This window comes from Anser brachyrhynchus, assembly GCF_964034855.1.
Source record: "Anser brachyrhynchus genome assembly, chromosome: 17".
Taxonomy (NCBI): domain Eukaryota; kingdom Metazoa; phylum Chordata; class Aves; order Anseriformes; family Anatidae; genus Anser; species Anser brachyrhynchus.
Window position 1 is genome coordinate 13,480,781 of NC_137710.1, and position 22,922 is coordinate 13,503,702.

Sequence of the window (22,922 nt, forward strand, 5' to 3'; positions counted from 1 at the left end):
ACTCCAGCAGCAGGTACCAAGTGGGGATGGTTCGTTTTATTTTATCTGAAGCCACGCACAAAGAGGAAAGGAACCGCATCGCTTCCAGGCTCCGGCTGTCCCTCTCCTGCCCCACGCTGCCAGAGGGACATGCAGCTCTCCGGCCTCCCTCCGGGGCAGCAGCACAAGGAGGGACCTCTCCAGGAGGCTGCAGCCCCCAGCCCTTGCCTCTTGCCCGAGGGGCTCTGCCCCGTGACACAGGGAAGCCACAAGACCCCTGCCCTGCTCTAACCCAGCCCACGGCCACTGCCCCTCTCTCCATGCAGTTATTTTTCCTTTTCCCACGAGGCAGCTCCTGCCACTACCTGCCTCCCCCCTGCTGCCCCCTCTTCCCCCTCCACCCTCTATTATTTTTTCCTTCACCCTCCAGAAAGCCATTTTCAGGTGACAGCACCTGCCCTGCCCCAGCTTGTGGCACAGAAAGGAGAGGGAGAAGAGGGGCATCAGCTGCAGCCCCTGCCCCAGGGGAGCCAGGGGATGCTGGTGCCACCCCACACCCACCAGGCCGGGCTTTCTGTGAGCTCGGGCAGTAATTCCACCTCCTCCTGGAAGCAAAACATCCCTTTTTCCAAGTGAGCTCTGCACAGACACAACAGAGGACAGGTGGCGAGGCATGACACACATCTCTAGCACACGTACATCGCTCGTGGGGACCCAGACCCTACTCACAGACAGGAGGAACTTTTGGGATCCTCTCCCGTCTTCCTGGGGAAACGGCTGCTGCGAGGCCAGGAGGGGAGAGGGGGGACAGGGGAGCCACCGGCTGCACAGGCAAACACACACGGTGGGATCCCGGCCGCTACGGATGCCTCCCAGAGCTGCATATACTCACGGGGCAATTCCCCCTCCCTAAAAACTAGTTACGGACTGAACCCACAGCACGCAACACCGCCATCCCCCAGGCTGCAGGAGGAACACAACGAGAGGGTGGCACACCTAGCCCCCGGGAGCAAAAGGGGGGCCTTCACGTGCTCCTGCCTTGGGTTTTGTTCCAGCTCCCAAACCTGACCCCGTGCGGTGCAGGCCCCCAGGTCTCCACCAGCTGTGGCACACACCGGTCACTTGCAGCACGTCCGTGCCCAGCCGCACAGGAACGCCCCCATCATACCCTGCGCAGAAACAACCCGCTGGAAGCCTCTGGCTGCGGAATGTGTGCAGGAGCTGCAGCCAGGAGCGCTTCCCAGTGCACATCCAGGCTCACTCTGGAGTACAAACAGAGACTGGCCCCAGAGGACTGGGTAAAATGGGCTCTGCCGGCCGCTCTGGGACCCCCGCCTAAAAGCACACAGCACATTTTCATGTGGATTACAAGCACGACCAGCACCAGTTTTCAGAGAAGCTTTGGGCAGCTCCGTGTTGGTGACCGCCGCTTTTTTATGGCACGGTTCTACTTGGCATTCAGACAGAATTCACACCGAGAGTCCTAGGAGCCCGGTGCGTGGTAACTGGGTGTGCCTGCGAGGGGCAAGGTGCCCCCGGACTGGCAGAGGGACGCGCAGAGCCCCAGGAGATGCACCGACACGGACGCTGTCCCAGGGCACCCTCAGAGCCGAGGTTGGGAACAGGGAGGCCCCAGCCCTGCTCCTGTTCTCAGCCACCAGCATTGACCTCATGACCCAAGAGTCCCAATTCCTTACCTTGCATCCCTGTCAGGATGCTTTGGGATCTGTTTTCAACCCTCAGAAAGGGTTGGAGGGTCAAAGTCTACCTACTCCAACTCTCAAAACCAAGAGGGATGGATTTTAAGATATTGCCTGACGACTTCCTGCCCTGCTTTCACTTGGATCCATTCGGCTTCGGGGGAAATTCCTCCCCCCAACTCCAAATTCATTTCAGTACACACTTACTGAAAGATGCAGTGGTACCTGGAGCGCAGCACCCTCACCGCTCCTCAGCACTAGCCATGCTTTTCTTAAAGCACCGAGATTCCTGCAGACCACCACCACCGCTGCTCCGCTGGGAAAAGTGCTGGGCTGTCAGTATTTATTTCTCGTATTTAACCGGTGCTCTGTACCTCAGTAGGATGGCATGCAGGTCAAGCATCCTCTCAGGAGGAGGGGTGTGGGATTGCATGTGGTGATACTTGAAGTGCGATAATAGACTAAGAGCCTCCGCCTAACAGGGCACAGCACCTAACTCTCTGACAGAACGACGGTGTTGTAACTGCTCAGTGACAGGGCATGCTGCTGCAGCCAGCCCGCAGGCTTTGCTTCAGAAACCAGGGCTCTGCGGGCTCTGTATACGCACACACACTTGGTCATTCCGCACCCCGTAATACCTGAATGCAGAGGAAAACCACCTCTGCAGTGACTCTGTTTGGGCCTTTAAGCCGTGTGGAAATCCACGTGCGCTGAGCTGCTAAGCCTCTTCCCTTCTGGGCACTGCAGTGCGTGTCCCTGCTCCACCCCCCGCCAAAATCCGGTCTCCTTTGGCAAAAAGGAAAAAGGCCTTGAGCTGCAGGAATTAACATCTCTCTTCCACACACCGCTGGGCTGTCTCCAGGGCTGGCCCGTTTCCAGTCACGATCCCAGTGTATTGCATAAATACCTACAGCCCGGAGGCAGCGGTGGCCAGCAGCTCCCCACGGGTCGTGCAGTCGTTCCGGCAGCGACCTCCGAGCTCCCCCGAAGCAGTGCCGAGCGGCTCAGGGTCGTCCTGGGAGCACTCAGTGCTGTGCCGCGGGTCACAAGAACACACACAGTGAACAGAGCAAAGAACAAGGTGAGAACATGGGCTGGGTGGGCTTGGCAGGCGCAGGGAAGGGCTAGCAGCTCGTCTTCTGCATTAGGAGAGTCTGTGTCAGCTGCGAGGTGGCCGGCTGGACCTCTGTGTTACCGTGGTGCTTGCCACCCTGGAAGCCCTGCTGCTTCTGTTTTCGCTGCAGGGGCTCTTTCCCGGTCAGTAAGGATGCTCAGAATCGGAACGGGAGCTCTGTGAACAATCAGACTACAGAGGTGAAGCACAATCTGACCAAAGATTCAGACCGGAGGAGACACAGTCAAACGTAAGAGGCTTTAAAAACTATCACCTGCATGAGATATACATAAAAACCCAACAACAAAACCGACCGAACAAAAACCCCACAACATCGCAAGGACAAGCAACTTCTCTGCAAGTTGGAGTTTCTTCCAATATTCCACACCAGGGGTCTCACTGCGTCAACCTCCTAGGCAAGACGATCACAGAACGAGCAGTAGGGGCAAATCTTTCCGTAGGACAACGCGCTTCCTAGCACGACTGTCCCTGCAAGATCCTTATGCCTGGCCTCAGCTACTGACGTGTCCCTGTGGGCCAGAATGGGCAGGCAGGCAACGGAAAGATGCTATAGCACCGGTTATGAAGTTTAATGCAGTTTTCAATGCATTAAAGCCAAAGGATTGTCACCAAACTTGCCTTCCAGGCAAGTTTTGCAAAAGAGGGCAAAGCTACACTCCGGCTGCTTCTGTCCTCACAACGCCTTTCGCACTCACTCCTTGCCTGAACTGTAGATCTTCCGAGCTGTGGCGCGCGTCAGCTCCAAATCCTCTGGGTAGCGAATTTCTAGCTCGGTATTTGCTAGGTAGTGAACGCCGGTAAACTCTGAAAAATAGCGGCCGATGTCAGGGTGAGGAATCTCCCGAGGCTCAGAGTTGTATTCCAGGTTCTCTGTTAGGAGAGGAAACAATCAGTTATTCCCCCACGAAATGGCCTGTGAGAGGGCCATAAATCCTGCGCCTCTCTCAAGTCCTGTTGATGTCTCTGAGCTCTGCAAACGCCACCTCCTGATGCTTTCAACAACAAAAAAAACCCTAACCCAGGTAAAAAAGCAGAGAATATCCCAGTACGATCGCTTATAGAACCTATTCTCCTAGCTGATGCTGACCCCATTTACCAGTGCCATCAAAAACATTTTCGGCCTGAGACCCCCTGGCCTGACGCTAGGCTGGAGCAGCAGGATGCCGACCTGCTCTGACGCTGCGGATCGCAGGTCTTGTTTGTAAATGCAAGGGGAAGCTGCAGCACTGAGCCCTGCTCCCTCAAGTCCCGCGGGAGATCAGTTTCCAGGAGAGATCCCAACGCTCCAAGGTGAGGGTGACTGCACAAGGATGCCCTCTGCAGGTCTACCAGAGCCACCCAGTGTCCTCTAGCTCCCCTGGAAAGCCTCCCGGTGACCCCCAGTTTCCTGTAGGATGCCCTAGAGGCCTCACAGGGCAAAACCCTGAACAGAATAATATACCTAACCCTAATTAGGACCCTAAAAAACACGTACAGCGCCAGTTTCTCCCATCAAAAAGTGCTCCCAACAGAAGCCTTTGGGTACACCTCAACTCCCTTGGGGAGCCTTTACGCAACCCCACACACAACGGGACTCTCCTTCTCTCTTTCCAAACAACCCCAAATGTAACCCTAACTGGAACACTAAGCCTAACCCTAACTAGGAGCCTAAAAAACATGTACGGCGCCAGTTTCTCCCATCAAAAAGCCTCGATTGCCCTGCAGCATTAAGGCACCCGCCTGCGTTTCAACATGTTAAGTCACCAGCCTGCTTTCCAAGCATGTCTCACGCAGCAAAATTCACTTTTCTAAATCCCAGGCTCCTGAATTTAGAAGTCCCCAGACAGAGCACGTTAATTCTTTCCCAGAGCACCCCATTTCCTCCTTTGTACTAAACGCTAACCTGATGAAGCACAACAGGTAAACAAAGCACTAGCGTTAAAATGCAACGGTGACCCAAGCCGAGGGCCTGTTTGCTCCCTGATTATTTGCTTAAATCAGGCTGACGGGGAGGCAGCCCAGCAATAAATCACCTGTGCAGGTGCCCTGCAGCAGTCCCCAGATGATGTCATTTTTTTCCAGCACAGTGCCAGATACACAGGTAGGGAAAAAAAAAAAACAACAAACAACTGCCTATGTCCCAAAGTACCTTATCTGCAAGGCAAGGGGGGCAACACGTCGGGGTGCTGAGAACATTGTTCAGGAATAATCCATCTGCCTCTGAAACACATTCAGTTCACCTCAGAGAGCACATACGAGCCGTATTCATCCACGCAGGCTCTGCGAAGCAAGCTGGACTTTGGTAAGAGCTACCATATGTCCCTGCGTGCAGCCAAGAGAGCTTACTGCACCTCAGCGGGCTGGTGCGGTCCCGTGGGCTGCGAGGCCCCTTCTCGTCCCATACAGCCAGGGAGAACGATTTGCACTGCGATACGCCCTGCAGAAACGCGGCCGAGCAGTGAGCTGCGTACAAACGGACAAACACGGTGACGGAACAGAAGCTGGCAGGGGGGAGGAGAACGGGAGAAGCGGATTCGGCCCGAGGTGGGGAGCCTGAGAAACGTGCTGACGAGCAGTTTTGGAACAGCAGGTACCTGGCCCGTGCTGCCAGCAAGCAAACAAAGGGAGGACAAGCGCAGACAGGTAGACACCAAGCCTGCTGTACGAGGCAGGTGTTTTGGAATTAGCGAGAGCTCAACCTGCAGATTTACAGGAAGGACTCAAACTGAGCACACCTATAATAAGCTTGGTGTTATTTCTGGTTAAATCTACACGCAGAGATTTATCTAAGACTCAGTTAAAAAAATATTATCATTCCCTTCTTAATGTCAGGTTGATAGGTTATGAAATACTCCCTTCCCAAGCGATCTCGGTTGTATTTTAGAGGGGATACTCAACAGACAGGCAGCAAGACTTCAGCAAGCAAAGACAACCCCCCAGTTTTCTCAAGCAGTATCAAAACTCTTGGATACCACTGACGACAGTTTCAAACTACAGCCTGGCTAAAACACAAAGTGCTCAGGAATCAGCTGTAATCAGAGCTGATTATACTTGTTTATAAACAATTAGAGAAAAAGAAATGAGATGACTCAACCCCAGAAGCACTGTGGAAAATTACCAAGTTAGTTTTCACTGAGGTGCATATTTTAAAATCAATCCATGGCACAAAATAATTTTTGTTTTTTAAAGCTATTTAAGAGGTAAAGTACTGTCTAATATGAACCACAAAGTAGTGCTGCAATGTCCTGTGTCCCTACTCCATCCTTTTTTTCTGTTCTACTGAATATAATGTGACTGTCAGGAAGGTGAGAAACACCTGCACTCAAGGTGTTTCAGCCTACAGAGGTAGGAGTGTCCCCTCCTGTAAAACCACCTCTTGCTCATAGGTATGGGATCAGAACACGCTCGGGAGCACACCCTAGCAAGAGCTGAACCGCATTTTGTCCATAGTTTCCTGCTCAGCAGCTTCTGCATCTTCTCTTAACAAAATATGATGGGGCTGTGCAGCTGCCCTGCCAGCTGGATGGGATGTCTCTGTGTCACAGGGAGAAGAACACGAGGCAAAGAAACACCCAGCTTACAATGTACAGAGTTACAAACTTTTTGTTTTCTAACCCGAGTTCAATACTTCTACCTGTATCCTAACGTCATATTCTGACCATGAGATAAGAATTTTGCTCATGGCACGGTGTATAAAGAACACACGGATTTCTGCACCTCTTGGCGTTTGCGAAGAGGCGTTTGTTTTAGTCCCATTCTTACCAGAGATGGCACCAAAAGCCACGCTATCCGTGTTCTCTGGGCTCTTAGCACACAAAGTCTCTCAGTGAAAGGTGTTCAGAACCATGCCCTAACTAACAAAGTTTGTGCGTTCTCTCACTAGACCGTACTTCGAGGTCCTGCCCGAAGCATGACCATGATTTCACAAAGCAAGAGTTTCTGACAGAACTTTAAACTTCAGAAAAAGTTGAATTAGCTCTTTCAAAAGCAGTAATCATGGTTTATACCATAAAACCAATCACGTCCAACACACACTTGTTTCTAGGGCAAGAGGAGATTGTAACAAAGGGGTCCTTAATGTTCATTCCTAGCAGGACTGATTTCACAGAGAGCAAACAAAGTATGTCCCCGAATTCAAGATAATTCTCCTTCCTACCCCAACTTTAACTTACACTTTATGCCTCATACTTAAGAGCTGATCACTTAAGCATCGCCTTCTCCTACTGCACTTTTAAACAGAGAGCAAAGAGAGGAGACTCCTGCTCACCTTGAGCAGCGTATCTGCAAGAGCCATCTTCCACTAGCACGTTGTAGAAAGGCTGGTGGGGGCCATGCGGAAGGCTGTGGACGTTCATATTTCGGATCCATTCATGCCCCATCATGCAGGCGGGATCCCAGCCATAAATGACGCAGTTGTAGCCATATCTAATTAAAAAGAATAGACTATGAAAACTCCAGAGCCAGCTCTTTTCGTCAAAGCTAATATAGCGCAAACAGAACAGAAGCCTCCTGTGAGAAGGCACAAGGAGGAGAGGAGAAGAGAAGAACATCATTACAAAAAACTTGTGAGTGTACGTGTTTGTGTTCTGAGGTGGGTGGGAAATGACTAGGAGTGAACGGGTAAACAGACAGGAACAAGCAGCTGAGGACAAAGGAAAGCCAAATTTGAACAAGAAATGAGAGCGGGGAAGAGACTGGGACGTCAGAAACTGGGAGAACAGGAAACAAGAAACAGGGAGGGGAATCAACCACTCTACCGTGCTGTGCAATTACTTCTGTTCCCATCACACAGACACTGTAATCCCAATGCTAACTCTCAGAAACAAAGCCAGCATTATTTTCAGAGTACTTATGAGATTAATTGTGAGGTATCATAACTGACACGGCTGACACTCTTTTAAAATATGCTTCATATGTCTCGTTGAGTTGTTTGGAGGAATGGCCGAAGCCACACAGTGCCAGCACGTCGTTCTGGCAGGGCTGTGCAGACAGGCACACAAAGCCTCTGCGCAATGCAGGAAGAGGCAGTAATAGCAGTGCAGGGTAAGATTCATAAGCTGTCTTTGGAATCTCATCTCTTCTGAAACCAGTTCTGTTCCACAGTCCCTCATTAACCGATTACAAATGTTTCTTCGAGAGCTCTGGACTGTGGAAATTTTATCTGTGATACATGATGACTCACAGGAGGCACCTCACAAACCTCTCTGCAAACAAACAGCAGCAAAAACGCTTGCTCTCTCAAAGGAGAGACAGAGCTGCTCCCATTTTTCTAAGAGGTATGCAGCATAGATGCATGTGCCTGACATTTTCTGTTCCAGGTACCTCCTTGGCAGATAAAACCCCGTCTCATTACTGCCAGAACAAACACTTCTGCACTCGTCATTACAGCACAGCCTCCTGCTAGCGCAGGGAAGGTTTTGAAGAGCTCACCTCTTGTGTTTCATAATCAGCCCAATGGAAAAGCAGACCTCTTTGTGTTTCTCGTCCGAGCGGTGCTTCACCTCGGGTCCCACCTCCTCCTTCCGGCGCTCAATATGCTCTAGGGTATGCTGAACTAAGTACCCGACGGCCCCGTGCTGGGATGGATCCAAGGCCTGAATATGCTGCAAGATGTCCAGAACCTTCAGCAAGCAAAACAAGATGACAGATTCAGAACAAGCCTCTGCAGCAGTCAAACACAAACAGATAGACCCAGCTAATATGGCAATTTAGCTATTAATCTAAGTGCCCAGGCCTAAAGGTCTGCCACACAAAGTTTCCACACAGAACTGAGAACCTTTGCTCTAACTACACAGTTTCAAGGAGTTAACACTTGCTTATCGCGTAGAAATTGCAAACATTGCTCTCCTCTATTTGTAAAGCTCCCTACTTCCAAGGAAGGGCACTGCTGAACAAAGTAACTCCCTAAAACTAAGTCATACCAGCTAATGGCATCACATGTTTCAGCTACAGGGCATCAAAGACGCTGCTTCAAGGTTTCTGAGATGTTAGAAGAATTCCGAAGCAAGTCTGCTGAACCCCTGCTGTGAAGTGATTTCAGATGACTTCTGCTGTACTCGAGAACAAACATTTTAGCTTTAAAAAGTTCCTCAGCACAGAAGGAAATGCAAATAACCTGTACGATGCTGTACCATGAAACAGTGAACAGGAGACAGAGAACCTGCTTGACTCAGTATAACTAAAGGGCACTGACTTCAAAAGTGTTCCCAAAGCAGCAGACTCTGTAGATCCAAAGTACCAGCCTACCAACACCCTCTGGCACGCCATCGGAGCATCAGGACAGAACAGCTGCCACCAGCTTTGTTACAGGCAGGCAATGCAAGTTTTTACCCTCTTGCACCTTGTTCTTAACAAAAAATGTTGTCTAAACAGATTTGGAAAAGGCAGACACAACCATCCCAACATCAAACACCTCAAGTGCTGCCGCACTTCCAAAATCTGACACCGCTCAGCAGCTGGCAAGAGATCAAGGATTGTCTCCTTGATCACATGCTGGAAGTTTTGGTGAACCTGAATTTAGGGCGGGGCAGAAGAGGAGACCTCAGGCTACTCAGGATGAACATCAGTCAAGCACTGAAAAAAATAAACTCAAAAAAAAAAAACAGAAGAAATACAGCTCAGGCTTCTCAGCACTTTAAATTTCTGGCAGGCATCTTACTGCCTTAAGAAGGGTGTGAAAACTGAAAAATCCTACAGAAAGGGGAAGGCCTAGCACAGTGACCATAGCTGCCAGAGATTCTTGGCAACTTCATTTACTGTTATTTGCAAACATTTAGGACAACATTCTGGACAGCTTTGCTTGAGTTTTAAGATTTTGTGCCACTTTCCGTAAGTTTGGCAGACCTCTATGAAATCTGGTATGTTCTGTTCTGTCAGGCATACAGGATTCCCTGGCTAACTATAATCCTGTACAATAGCCTGGAAGGACTGGATGCATGTGAGGATGCCAAAGGAGAAGTCTGGAGCTGTACATTTTCATTGTGTCTGACAAAGTGGCGCAGAGAACTACATGCAAGAGTCAGCCACGGGGGGCATTATCTGTCCCGAGGGGCAGCAAAATGCAAGTACGTAAAGCCCACATGCTTCGTGAACACAAAGCTGAGTGCCAGAAAGGGGAAATCTTTCAGTATTTCATTTAGCTCTCCTCTATTTATGTACACTCATCATTTCAGCTCAGTGGGTCCCCCCTCACGAATTTCTTACTTTGGGCTGCTTTTTCTGTGACAACCCTAAAACTTGCTGCCCTAAGAAAGGAACAGGGAACTTAGCACCATTTGTTCTTCAAAAGGAAGGCACCTTCTCCAGCAGTCACAGGTTCCAGTTAATTTAGTGGGAAGAACTTTGCCTTCTGCTCAGCTGTCCAGCCAATCCTTCTGCCTCCTCACCCAAACCTAACGTTTGGATATGGCACAGGCAGTGCCCAAGGGAGTGAATTCCACTAAAGCACAGGCAGTTTTGACAAAGGAACCTCTCTGTGCTGTAGTGACGTGCTAAAGAAATACTTTGTTTGTTTATTGAGTTACATGCTTTCTCCCTGTGTCTTCCCCAGTTTCGGTAAAGGACACAGATGACTTGGACAACTTGCAGGTCTCTGTACTGTCCTTCCCACGCTCACAGGATTCTTCAAGGCTGAAGGTGATGTTCACAGCCCTGTCCTTGGGATTCTTTTTTAAGTTCTTTTTCACAAGAGCCACTGATTGTGTACCTAAAGTTTCAGAGAACAGCTTTGTTGTTTGCAAAAGATAATTTCCTACAAGTTTCCTGATAAGGTAATCGCTCCTTTCCTGTGACTCCAGCAAGACTTCTATCACCACCACCACAATCAAGGCATACCAAGTCCTTACCTCTTACACCTTACAGCTAGCTACAAGTCCACCGTATTGGTTTTAAGACAAATTGTCAGACTGGGGCTGTAAATCATAAATTATGACTCAGACTTGAGGCTGCTCACGAGTTTCCCCTAGAGCAAGCAAGAGTCATCCTCTTTCCTTGCTGCACGTAGTAGAAATTGATTCTCCGAAATGTGATAACTCGTTCAATTGCGTTTATTACAGAAACAACTTGTGGCAGACTGTAATGCAAGTTGATGTAGTCCAAAAATCAATAGACTAGTGTTAATAATGCTTAGCCTATCAGAAAACATATGACCGAGTGGCGAGGTACCTTTTCTGGCCAGATTCCCAGGTGGAAGTATAACCTAGCCTGGAGCATTAGATGCTGCACATTGTCCGGATACATGGCCAGGTACAGATCCAAGGAGTCTCTCAAGAGTTGGTAAGACTGATCAGTGCTTTCTCTGCCAGCAAAAAAGAAACTCAATTGTAAGGCTAGCTCTTCAATTCCTATCCCTAATACTCTGGTGTACAGGGATAGCCACCAAAAGCGATGCTGCAGGTACAGGCACGCTCACTCAATGTAAGTGGCAGTCAGCCCTGGAGTCACTCATCGCATCCAACAGCCTGCTGGAAAGGAAAAACGCTACACAATTGAAAACCGGCCTCTACCCTCCCACTTCACCGGTATTCTACTTGGTCAAATGACCGTACTCAGAGAATTCACTCTCAGAGTCACTTCCTTTTGAAATTTACTTTTGTTCCCCTTGCTTAATTAAACCTAAAGCGATCCTTTTACTCTCTGATTTCTGTCTGTTGCTACTTGGGAAAGTGATTAGCAGGGCATTTGAAAACAAAAGCAGATTGTCAACAATCCAACAGCACCGTTTACCCATTTAAGCCTATGGCTTATGCCTACCTGGTAATAACACAGGTCTCTCCTCTCAAGGGAACAGTTCCTATCTGCTTTTCGCATAGTAAAAAAAACAAAACAAAACAGCTCTCAAGTGAAAATGATCTATTCTTGCTTCCATGCAATACTGCTGCATGTGATCAAAAAACTAGACACTGCAATGTGACATATAGAGTTTTCAAGACTGCCTGGTGTGACACCTCTAAAGCACTCGCTCAAGTACTGCGAAGAGGCAGTATTGGACAGGCAGACAGCACACCGTGGGCCCTTTTTTTCCCCCACAGCCCTTACAGGCCATATAACTTCAGTTACAACTCACCGCTTGCCCAGGTTTAAGAGGTTTCCCACCATGCGCTGCAAGACCTCCTTCGAAGTCACCACCCCATAGAACTCCTCCGTCACATGGTGGCCTATAAGGTACTCGCACTCCTTCACGGTCAGCTGCTTCCCCTTCCCAAAGGCGTCAATGTAAGTGTAGTCAAAAATATCTGTGCTTCTAATAAGACATCAAGGAAACTAAGCTGTGATGATGGGCCTTGTGGTGAAGCAGGATTACCTTTTTCTGTTCTCCTAGCACTTTCAAGCTTGTTTCTAAAAACGTGTCATTCATACCTCAGCTCCCTCCCTCGTATAAAGAGATCACCTGCTACCTTCTCTCATTTTCACTCCATCGTGCCAGTTCTTTCCTTCACATATTTTCAGGTTTGCTGTATTTATTGCTAGATTACATGATGATGCTGCACTGTGAAGTGTAACAGAGCCCACACATATGGCATCTGAAGCCTACTGCCAGAAGGGGTATATATAGACAAAAAAATGGCTCTGAATTGGACTGCTGATGTCATTCACAAAACATACATTTCTGTAAATTGATCACGATCTGGTCAAAGATGTGTCCTGCACTGACTCAGAGAATTGAATGAGTGCACAGTACAACCGCAATGGCCTCTAGAAGCTGTTCTGTGTGAAAGGTTATGTGAAATCAGCACCTTTTTTCCTTTTTTTTTTTTTTCCTAATCTTATTAAACAGGAGAACAATCACCTCATACTTACTATTATTTCACACTCAGGAAATCTGTTACCTTTCACTAACAGAAGAACTGAGTCCTGGGAAAATTTCTTTAGAGGGCCGATCTTTTCCTTATAATTATGGATGGAAAATAATTGAACATTCTGGTGTAGGTCTGGAGCTGTAAATTCTTTGTGGCTTTTATAAAAAAAAAAAAAGATAAAATTTCAAAATGCAGCAGATCACTTACCCTTCTTTTCCTTGACACCATCGCAGCAGAAAATGACTAGGGAAGTTGACTGGCTCAAGTTTGACTCCCAGCTGCCTGGCAATTGTTAAATACAGCACAGACAAACTGATGGGAATTCCTGTCCTGCGGATCAAAACCTGAGGGATAAAAAAAGTGAGGGATATTAAGAAAAAAAACAACAGAAAAACTCCAAGGTTTTAATTCACAGATGAAAACACACCAACTTAACCGAATATGCACTAAAAGATGACAGGAAATTTACAGGAAATTACTCTTCAGAGACAGATTTTTTTTTGACTACATTTTGTCATAAGAAACACCACAAATAGCGTTTCAAGCCTTGCAGCCTCTGAGGTTTTGCCCAACGCGCACGTACCTGGTGAATGTATGAATTCAGGGAATTATAGTAATCCAGCTCATTTCCTTTGTATTTTAACTGCTCATACAGGACACAGTTCATAGCATCAAGTACCTGCCGCTGAAGCTCCACTTCTGGAATCAGGACCTCTCCTGAAAACACACAAAGAGCAATAAAGACAGAGAAGACAAACATACTTAACCTTCGTGCACTGAACCTCATAGCAAAATTCCTTTATGTACAAAGAACATAAAAGACATCTAGATTCAAATAGTCAAGAGATTGGCTGGAACACACAGCCCTAGCACTCCGCTCACAGTGTGGCCCGGCTCAGCGGATTGCCACGCACCTCAGCTGTGCATCAGTGCTGCCTCGCTTCCTCCTGCAGCTGCAGGAGCTGACCCTGACCACCCTGTGCCAGCACAGCGCTGTGGCTGGACAGTCTCACTGGCCAGGCATGGGAAGTGTGTTTTCACTGCTCGAGTCCCAGTTTGACCACTCCAGATATACAGACACAGACAGACCAGTCATTCCCTCTTTGAAAAGCAGCAAAGATGAGACTAATGCTTATAAAACACAAGAAGCAAGATGCTTCCTGACCTTTGGAGATGTTAAAGCATATACCTTTTCTATTGCTGCTGACTTCCCAAGACTTGCTGAGGAAAGGAGCTGTCCCACGGCTCTGCTATACGTATCAGGACTGCTTAAGACTTCAGGGACAAATGAAAAAAAACAAAACCACCACCACAAACCAATCCTTTTTGCCTAGACAGCATCAGATGGACAACCTTGGGCTATTGAGCTTCTGCGGCTGAACAAACAGCTGCTGCTGCCTGAATGATGGTTTAAGCAAATGTCAGAACATGCTTCAATGGGATGAAGGACAATAATGCTTTAAGCTGCAATAATTCAACAGCTGTTTCACCTTATCTGCCTCTATTGAGACCAGCAGAAATGGTGTGCAGTAAAGTGTATGCTTCTATACAGTACCTGCCTTGGAAGCCAAGCTGGGGTGCCTTGGATTTTTTGTCCGAAGGACTTTGCGCACTTTATCTGTGATATCATCCACCTGTGCCTGGACACCTTTTAAGCAGATGTCTGAGAGTGGGTTACAATATTGGTCAATTAAAACAGCACCTGGAAAAAACAAGCTACATAAGAAACAGGACTTCAGTTGTTTTTTTGTTTTGTTTTGGTTTGGTTTTTTGCTTATTTTTGTCTACTCTAAATTCTAAATCTATGGCATAGAGCAAGCAATTGCAGCAAAACACAATAGCTTTCTTCTCAAAATTCTCATTTGTATATTGGATTTACCACAAAATGCAGAGAACAAGCTGACAATGATAAATGCCACTTAGACTCTGTATTCCCCATCCCACCTTCCTGAAAGGGAAAGCAATAGATTTGTACATTGAGCAAGTATGCTGCTGGACAAGTCTTACTTAACCAGCCAACTCCTGTCGCACTGCATCTCCTGGCATCCTCCCAGCTCATGTTTCTTGTTCAAAGCCTCAAACAACCTCAACTTCACTTCTGCGTCAGTTCTGATTTCTTCCTGCCACATCCTCAATCGCCATCATTCTTGCTCAACGCTCCCTCTTCTGCTACATTCATCCTTCCATGCCTGCTCTCCATCTTCCTGTCAGAAACACACTATAACAGATTTTCATTTTTCTTCCACCCAATCCTCTCCTGTCAAACTTTCGCAGGAAAAAAAATAGCCCTTTCTCAGAACATCCTCCTTGTCATCCTGTCAACCGTGCTCTTTCCAAAGCCTCCATATTGCCCATCCTTTGGAATCAACTACATTCACCTGCAATCAATTCACCTGCACTGATTCACCCTGCCTGCAGCATGCTCCTTGCTCTTGTCCAAGGAGAAAGGAGACAGGTTTTCCCCCTTTCTGGGGAAAGGAGATGGCAGGGAGCTGACTTGAAATCAGATCACTTGGTCTGATAAGCCCTGTTCAGCCCCTAGGCCACAGTTAAAATGCTTCTGCAATGTCAGCTGGTTAGGATGCTGAGCTACTGCTGATCTCTTCACTGCACTGTTCAAATCCAAGTATTTTAACTTCTTTCCATTGCTTCTCTGTTTACCTGTCCATGCACAACTATCTGAGCATACAGCACAGAAGGAAGCCAGTGGAATGCTGATTTTTTGATGTAATGCTATGCAATTACCGTAATTTTTTAAGGATTGCGGGTACAGCAAAAATCCAAATTTAATTCTGAGTCGCTGTCCAAGGGCTAGTTGATATGTAAGCAAGGAAGCTTCTCTCCAAGTAAAGCAACAATGATTGAAAGCTGTCATTAAGTGCTCTGCATCAGACTTCTGCCAAGGACTTACCCTCTAAAAACGACTGCTGATCAGTGGGGCGTTGAAGATACTCCTTCAAATTTTTTAATATATTCTGTTGCCGTAGAAAGTAGAGAATTTTCTTTGCATAGTACTTCCAGGTGAGGCCTTTCCTGCACAATTAAATACAAAAAATTGTATTGCCCTAAACAAGCACTTCAGGGGTGAACATCGCATTTAACTTTTCCAGTGAAGCCATCTATATTTTAGACGCTGCTTTTCTGAACGAGGCCGATGACACCACAGTCACCAAAGAGGTAAATATTAAGAGCAAATTCATTATCACAAGAAACACAACTTGCGACGCTTACAAAATATTGGTCCTATCATCTCCAGTTTTTATCCTGTCACTAAGATAGCATTTTGTGAAAATACTGTATCACAGGAAACAACACAGATCCTGCTTAAAGTAGCTCGGGAATATCTGAATGAAATACTATATTTTATTCATAAAACATCCTCTGACTCTGTGTCCCTCCAGAATATTAAAATATCCTCTCACCAATAGAAAAAAATAATGATGAGAGATGTGAACGTATGTCCAATAATATTCAGAAAAAAAAAAAACTGCCAGAGAAAAATGTCTTTTTTACTCAAAAAAGGCTGGAAGGGACCAACAGTTGGCCTATAGATCAAATAATCCAAAACCTTACAGTTTTCATAGTAAAATCCCTTCACTTTCTATATTAAGAAGTGAAGGCAGAGTGCCCAAAGAGAAGCAGAGAGCTGGCTTGAAGAGGTCACTAGAAATATGACAGCCCAATGTAGAGGCATTCAAATCACAAGCATCTGAGCAAGCCCTGGCCTTCAGCAACGGGTTACCCATTGCTTCAGCACACACTTCTACACCAAATAGTTAGGAATGGCACCCCCCAAAAACAAAAACCAAAAAATAAAAACAAACACACGCAAACACAAGAGAGGATTCTGCTGATATCCTGGCTCTGTCCTTTCCACATTTTTAAAACAAGTCCAGCTCCTTTCTTCATAAAAAAAAAAACAACCTTTTTCCTGCTTGTCTTTCCTCTCCTCCAGATTGCAGGTCAAATCAGTCTTCTCCATCCTACCGAACAGGAGAACAATCAAACCTCATAACACTTCATCCTCTTCCAATAAATTGGGATGCTCAATAGGGACAACTGCTTTATTGGGATATCTTCCAGGGAAATGATTTAGCCTAATGCTCCTGAATAGCTAAGACTACAGCTTAATCAGGGTGTAATTAGCATCAATTCTGCTTTATTGGGAGGCATTTGGCCAGTGGGAAGGCTCAAAAGCTTTTTAACCAGTTGTCAAATGAGAGATGTTTAGTCCCGGTTCAAATAGAAAAGGTAATAAAATGGATGTGAAAAAGCAAAAATGAGATGATTGTCATTCCAGTTATGTTTTTCCAAGCTCTACTAACAGTCCCTTTAATCAAGGCTATTAGACCCCATTAAGACAAATGTATTGCTGCTTTGTATCACAGCAAAAACAGCATTGTTTATATGGTACCAACAGAAAAACGTTCACGCAAGCCAGTGAACTATTCGTCTTGCTCAGTGTTAACCATGGTAATGAGAACACCCAGGCAGACGTGAACCAAAAGTTTTATTAACCCACTTAGCATTTCACCTGCAAATTTTGCAGTGGTTCAATTAAACTCAGTTGTTTACTTGGGGACAAAAAACGTACCTATCTACTACAGCTAAGAAAGGCAACAGAAGAGATTAAAAAAAAAAAGGCTGTGGTTTTGTGGTTTCATGGTGTGGGGAGGGATTTATGGTGGCAATCCACACTCAAGCACTGCTGTTCCCTCCTGTGTTGTAGGCCCATCCTGCAAATCAGTTCAGCAACCTGATCCAGGTTCAAATAGAAACAAAAAAAAAGAACATGAAAAATCCTTAAGTCAAAACTACTGCAGAGAGGAAAGTACGCATACTGTGAGAACTGTCGTGAACTTGAAAGGAAACAAGCAAGCAACAAACAGCAACACAAAGCCAGAGGACCTCCTCCTTGTGGAACGGTTTACACAGGTTCTTCTGGGAGTATTAAACGTGTTCTGCAATTACACACACAGCAATACTTCCAGCCTCAGTAAGGCTGGGGATGTTGGTTTTTGGGATGACAGAAGGACAGAAGCTGACATCAGGCACCCACCGCAGTACCACTTGCCTCTAGCCAGTGAAAGGAGAAAATCCCTTCCACTTCTGATCCCTCTCACTCTTTCTTACCTTCCTTCCATGTTAAGGATACACATCAGCTCATCCTCAAAAAAGTGACTTGGGCATCCAAGAGTCTCAATGTCACTGAATCCATCACAGGGAACCTGTCAAAACAGACACTGAATTAGGCACAGCACAAGAGATTCTTTCCTAAAGAATGTGATTTCATAGAAAGTCTCAAAACCCTACAGTAATCTGAGATAACTACTACAGCATTTGGGGCTCCCTGCAGAGGTGTATGGACCAGTCCAAGCATATCGGATCATATGCAGGCTGGGCCCAAGCTGAAAGCAGCTTTAAGGTGGATTTAGCTTTTGCCTGTGGCTGACTAAACCTCTTCATACCCTCCCTAGTGTAGCAGATTGCTCCTGAAGGAAGGAATGAAGGAGCAGGACCTTTCATCTCAGCCTCAATCCTCATCTGTTTAAGCAATATTGACAAGGGCTAACCTGGAGCTATCAGATTGTTGATCTAAAAATTATCTGAAACAATCACTTGTGTGTCTATATTCAGAACAGTCATTTTCTTGCAAAGTTTGGAATTCTTTTTAAACTCTGGTTGAACTGTAAAAAAATCTCTTTGCTTTCAAGCTTTTCACTATAGGAGATGAACAAACAGTAAGGAAAAAAAATGCGATTCCTATTATACTGTATCTTAGTCGGCACTCCACTGGATCTAGCAGAATTGGGTTGAAAGTCTCCTCCCTGCAATTCTAAGCAGGGAATCAAGCTGCAGTTTCTAGCCCCACAGGAGGCAGTCCTAATTTTTAGGAATTTGGGTATTGCTGAGTAACGGCCTCTCAATAGTCCTTGCATACATGATTGAAATGGTACAAAGCCAGGAGCCTCTGCACTTGTTTAATGCCCTGACACACATTCCTCCACAGTAAAATGTCTAGCTGCTGCAACCACAGTGGAACAGGTCAAAAAGAAGAGCTAAGACGTATGCATCTCCTAATACTCTACTGGTCTCATGGCCTTTCTCTCTGGGGATAAAAACCTGGTTGCCAACATTTGCATAAAATCAGACAGAAGACTTCAACATGCGTCTCCCATGCCTTAGGGGATTTCTCCACTGAACCACAATGTATTTGCAAAGGAGCTAGAGAGGAGCGGCCATTTACTGGCTCTAGCATGAACTTTCTAATTCAGCTTTAGTTACGGGCAGCTTTTAAGTCTATTTCACAAAATTTCAGGTTGACCCAAACCTTACAGGTAGCCAAAACCCACAGCCACCAACTGAGCAAACAGACAATGAAACCGATGTTCCCTGCTCAAGTAAGTTTTTCAAAGATACTAAATTTTCACTTTTTACACAAGACACAAAAGTGTGGTGTCATGGTTAGAGTTTGAATAATATACTTTCCAATTCAGTGAACCTATTGCACCTCAGTCCTGCTTTCAAATTACTCCTGACAACTCTCAGAGGAGCATATCCTTGCACAAGGCCTGCAGGGAGATAAATTGATAGGCTGCGGTATGTGCAGAGAAACTACCGGTCCTTCAGAAGTTGCTGAGCTCCCAGAGCCAGGTCTGAACATGCAGCGATGAGCAAAGAGCTCATAAAGACGCAATGAGACTCTCAGCAACAGCCATATGTGGTCTGCAGAATGTGCCCTGGACTCTGTGCAGTTTGTACCTTTGGATTTTGGACCATCTCTCTCATTTTGGCTGGCAGTCTAGCATTCTCACATAAAGTGAGGCAATAGGAATTTTCTGACTGCACAGCTGAAAAATAGGTAGGGAGAGACAGGAAACTACTAGAAAGTACTAACGAAATAACTAGGCTATTGAACATATACAGGGATGACTTACGTGTTCTGAAAAGAACCTTTTGGAGAACGAAGCTACAATTCTCTGGGCTTCTAGTCCAGCATTGTGCCGTGCTTTGTATTCTTCAAGCCAGCTAACACCGTCTGTGTGGCTGTAGTATTTCAGCAGCGATGGCCACCTACACAACAAGACAGAAGCGAACAGGTTCATCAGTATTTCAACATCACTGAGGATCTCCAGAACTGTAAAAAGTTGTAACCACATGGCTTGAGGAGCCGAGCCACTGACAAGAGACAATACAACCTCAGATGTAATCGTACAAATTAACCCAGTGATTGACTCGGGCATCCAAGCATAAATCCAACTGATTTCAACTCAGTATGACTGGTTATTTTAACAGTAAGCTCTCCTGTGGCCTGTCAACAGCAAATGTTAACAGGAAACCTTCAAAAGGTTCATACTCCAGGTATTTCAATATCTATACGTGCTGAACACTTCTGAGATTTCCTCTAGAGCTTTCCAAGATAAACACAGGTATCACATCAGTAAAACAGAGTTTTATAATAAAAAAGTTTGCCATTCTGAAGATGTACCATGTTCAAGCTAACTTGTCAACTAACAATCAGAATTCATTGTCTTTTGTTCTTCCTCCTACCCTTGTGGGTCTAATTAAAAGGACGCACAAACCGGAGCTTCCTCTACTACCCTTGCTGGTGGCAGCATCTGCTGGAGGGAAACAGAGTTCTGAAGTCAAATCGTGACAGCTAGATGACTTTGCAGTTCATTTTTAATATAAGAAATATTAAAAAACAAACCCCAAACCAAACCCCTTTATTGTAAAAGAAAGCTGGATCTGCTTTACCAAGTCTAAAAGCTAACATACAATTTATAGTTTAATAAGAAGCATTTCAAGGTATGTGAACAGAAAGCCTAACTTAAAGGCAATGTTTTGGGGACTATTACCCCCGACAGCACCCTTTCTAATGAAGTCGGCACGTGCTGCTCTAACACAGCCCTACGCAATAAAATACATGCCAGTGCAGCTATACCCATGACTCTTCTGAAGGCACAAAGACCACTTGGGTATGAATGTGACGCAGAACGAGTACAGGTGGAAATATTTTGGACAGCATGGGACAGAAAGACAAGAGAAAGGCCTCTTGTAATTTGCAGGGGGGCTTTTTTTTTTTTTTTTTTCCACATTTTGAAATTCTATTGGTTAGCATCGTTTTTTACAGTATTATCTTTCTTCAACTACATGAATTGCCTTAGGTTCTTTTCAAGTTATTTATATAAATATATACAAATAGTAATTTATGTGTGTATATATATATATATTTATAGAGAAAATAATATATATATACACATAATAATTCTTATATCCCTAGCTGCATATTTACCTCCAAATATTTACATCACTACTTCCGTATAATAATTTTTAGCATCAGACCAAAAGGCACTGTTCTGTCCATCCATGCCCTGAAGATATTTTACTACCTGTTAAAAATAAAACTACACTGCCATTGCAGTTACACAATAAAGTCAAAGACTAACCAAATAGCTTCACATCACACAGTAACCTTTCTCCTGATGGATCCCCGGCCGTTCATCTATCGCTGAAATGCAGCCACGTCGTAATAACAGTTACAATCATTTATTTTAGTAGGAGAAACAATAATTTCTTGGGTTGAAATTACACTGATGATTTTCAGAAAATAAAACGTAATTACGCAAGATGGAATCCCGCCAAGACGACGAGGTCAACATGCACGCTCCTGCCAAAAGCTCTATTATCAAAGACAGAGGAGGACTGCAGCGTGTGCTAATCACCCACCACACTCAATTTCAGCTGTCGGATCTAAGGCATTTGTAAAAGTTCAGGTTCGCTTCAGAAATTAGAACCGCTGAACTGGTGAAAATACTTGGCCAGCCATCCCAAGCTCTAGCTTGCTGAACAGGGGAGGCTGTAATTGTCAGGCAGCCTTTTTTCAAGGGAGGAGAGGGAATAACCCCCTCGTTTAACTCTGCTGAATTCTCGAAGCCAAGTGGCTACTACAGAAAGGCATACTGCTGCTCTTCCCGTGCCAAAACACAGACAAAACCAGGCAGCAGACGAGCATGCCCTGCTCTAGACAGGCTGGTGGCCCCAGTGAACGTGTGGTGTTCCTACAGCCACGGAAGTATGCAATGCGGCCAATTCAACAGCTCCAGGGGTTTCGGCAGGGCTGTGCCCCTGCAAGGCACACCGTGACCACCGCAGGGCTCAATGAAACCCCAAGCAGCAAACGTCAACCCAAAGCCTCGTCCTGGGACAGGACAAGCCTCCGCAGCTGCTGGGGTGGCTGCAAGCAAGGAGAGCACACCTCAGTGGGACCGGGAGGCCAGCAGACATCCACAGTGCATGTACCCCGTCCCCCTCCCTTCTTCCTCCTCCTCCACCTCTTTTATCTTCTCTTCTTCTTCCTCCTCCTATTCCTCCTATCCCTCCTCCTTTTTCTTTTTCCTCCTATTCCTCCTTTCTCCTCTTCTTCCTCCTCTTCCACCTCCACTTCTTCCTCCTCCTCCTCCACCTCTTTTATCTTCTCTTCTTCTTCTTCCTCCTCCTCCTCCTATCCCTCCTCCTTTTTCTTCTTCCTCCTATTCCTCCTTTCTCCTCTTCTTCCTCCTCTTCTACTTCTTCCTATCCCTCCTCATCCTCCTCTTGTCGTATTCCTCCTCCTCTTCTCCTCCTCTTCCTCTTTTTCCTCTTCGTCCTCTTCCATCTCTTCCTCCTATTCCTCTTCCACCTATTCCCATTCCTCTACCTCCTTCTCCTGTTATTCCTCCTCCCCTTTCTCCTCTTTTTCCTCTTCTTCTGCCTGCTCCTCTTCTTCCTCCTCCTATTCCTCTTCTACCTCCTGCTCTTCCTCCTCCTCCTCCTCCTCCTCCTCCTCCTGTTCTACTTCCTCCCATTCCTCCTGTTCTACTTCCTCCCATTCCTCCTCCTCTCCTTCCTCCTCCCCCTTCCCCTCCTCTTCCTCCTCCTCTTCTTCCTCTTCCTCCTCCTCTTCCTCCTGCCCCCCCCCCCCCGCCCCCCGGCGCTGCCCACCTGAGGCGGAAGCACTCCCGCCACACCTTGCCGCGGGGCTGGCAGGCGTCCCGCAGGCGGCGGCAGGTGCAGGCCACCCGCCCGATGTCGGCGGCGCCCAGCACCCCGCAGCACAGGATCAGCTCCAGCAGCTCCCCGGGCAGCTCCGCCAGGCCCGGCCGCCCGCCGCCGCCGCCTCCCGCCGCCGCCGCCGCCATCTTGGGTGTTTACCTGAGCGGGTCCCCCCCCGCCCCCCGCGGGCAGGGCTTAGGGAGCGTCGCTTCCTTCCCCGGCCGGCGAGGCGGGCGCTAGGGAGCGTCTGCAAAGTCCGCGCTGGCGAGGGGCGCTGGCTGGCAGCCCTCCGAGCGG

General features: G+C 46.8%; 1 protein-coding gene across 1 annotated transcript; it reads right to left on the reverse strand.

The window, feature by feature from the left end:
• Nucleotides 1–16: 16 nt before the first annotated feature.
• FBXO21 (F-box protein 21) lies at nucleotides 17–22,804 on the reverse strand. The gene is made up of 12 exons (XM_080559597.1): nucleotides 22,575–22,804; nucleotides 19,529–19,664; nucleotides 17,724–17,818; nucleotides 15,502–15,623; nucleotides 14,146–14,292; nucleotides 13,174–13,307; nucleotides 12,798–12,934; nucleotides 11,858–12,034; nucleotides 10,957–11,089; nucleotides 8,224–8,414; nucleotides 7,061–7,218; nucleotides 17–3,684 (listed from the first exon to the last, which is right to left on the reverse strand). The coding sequence occupies exons 1-12, from the start codon at nucleotides 22,769–22,771 to the stop codon at nucleotides 3,506–3,508; spliced, it is 1,806 nt and encodes a 601-aa protein (XP_080415723.1). The 5' UTR covers nucleotides 22,772–22,804; the 3' UTR covers nucleotides 17–3,505.
• Between the last annotated feature and the right edge of the window lie 118 nt (nucleotides 22,805–22,922).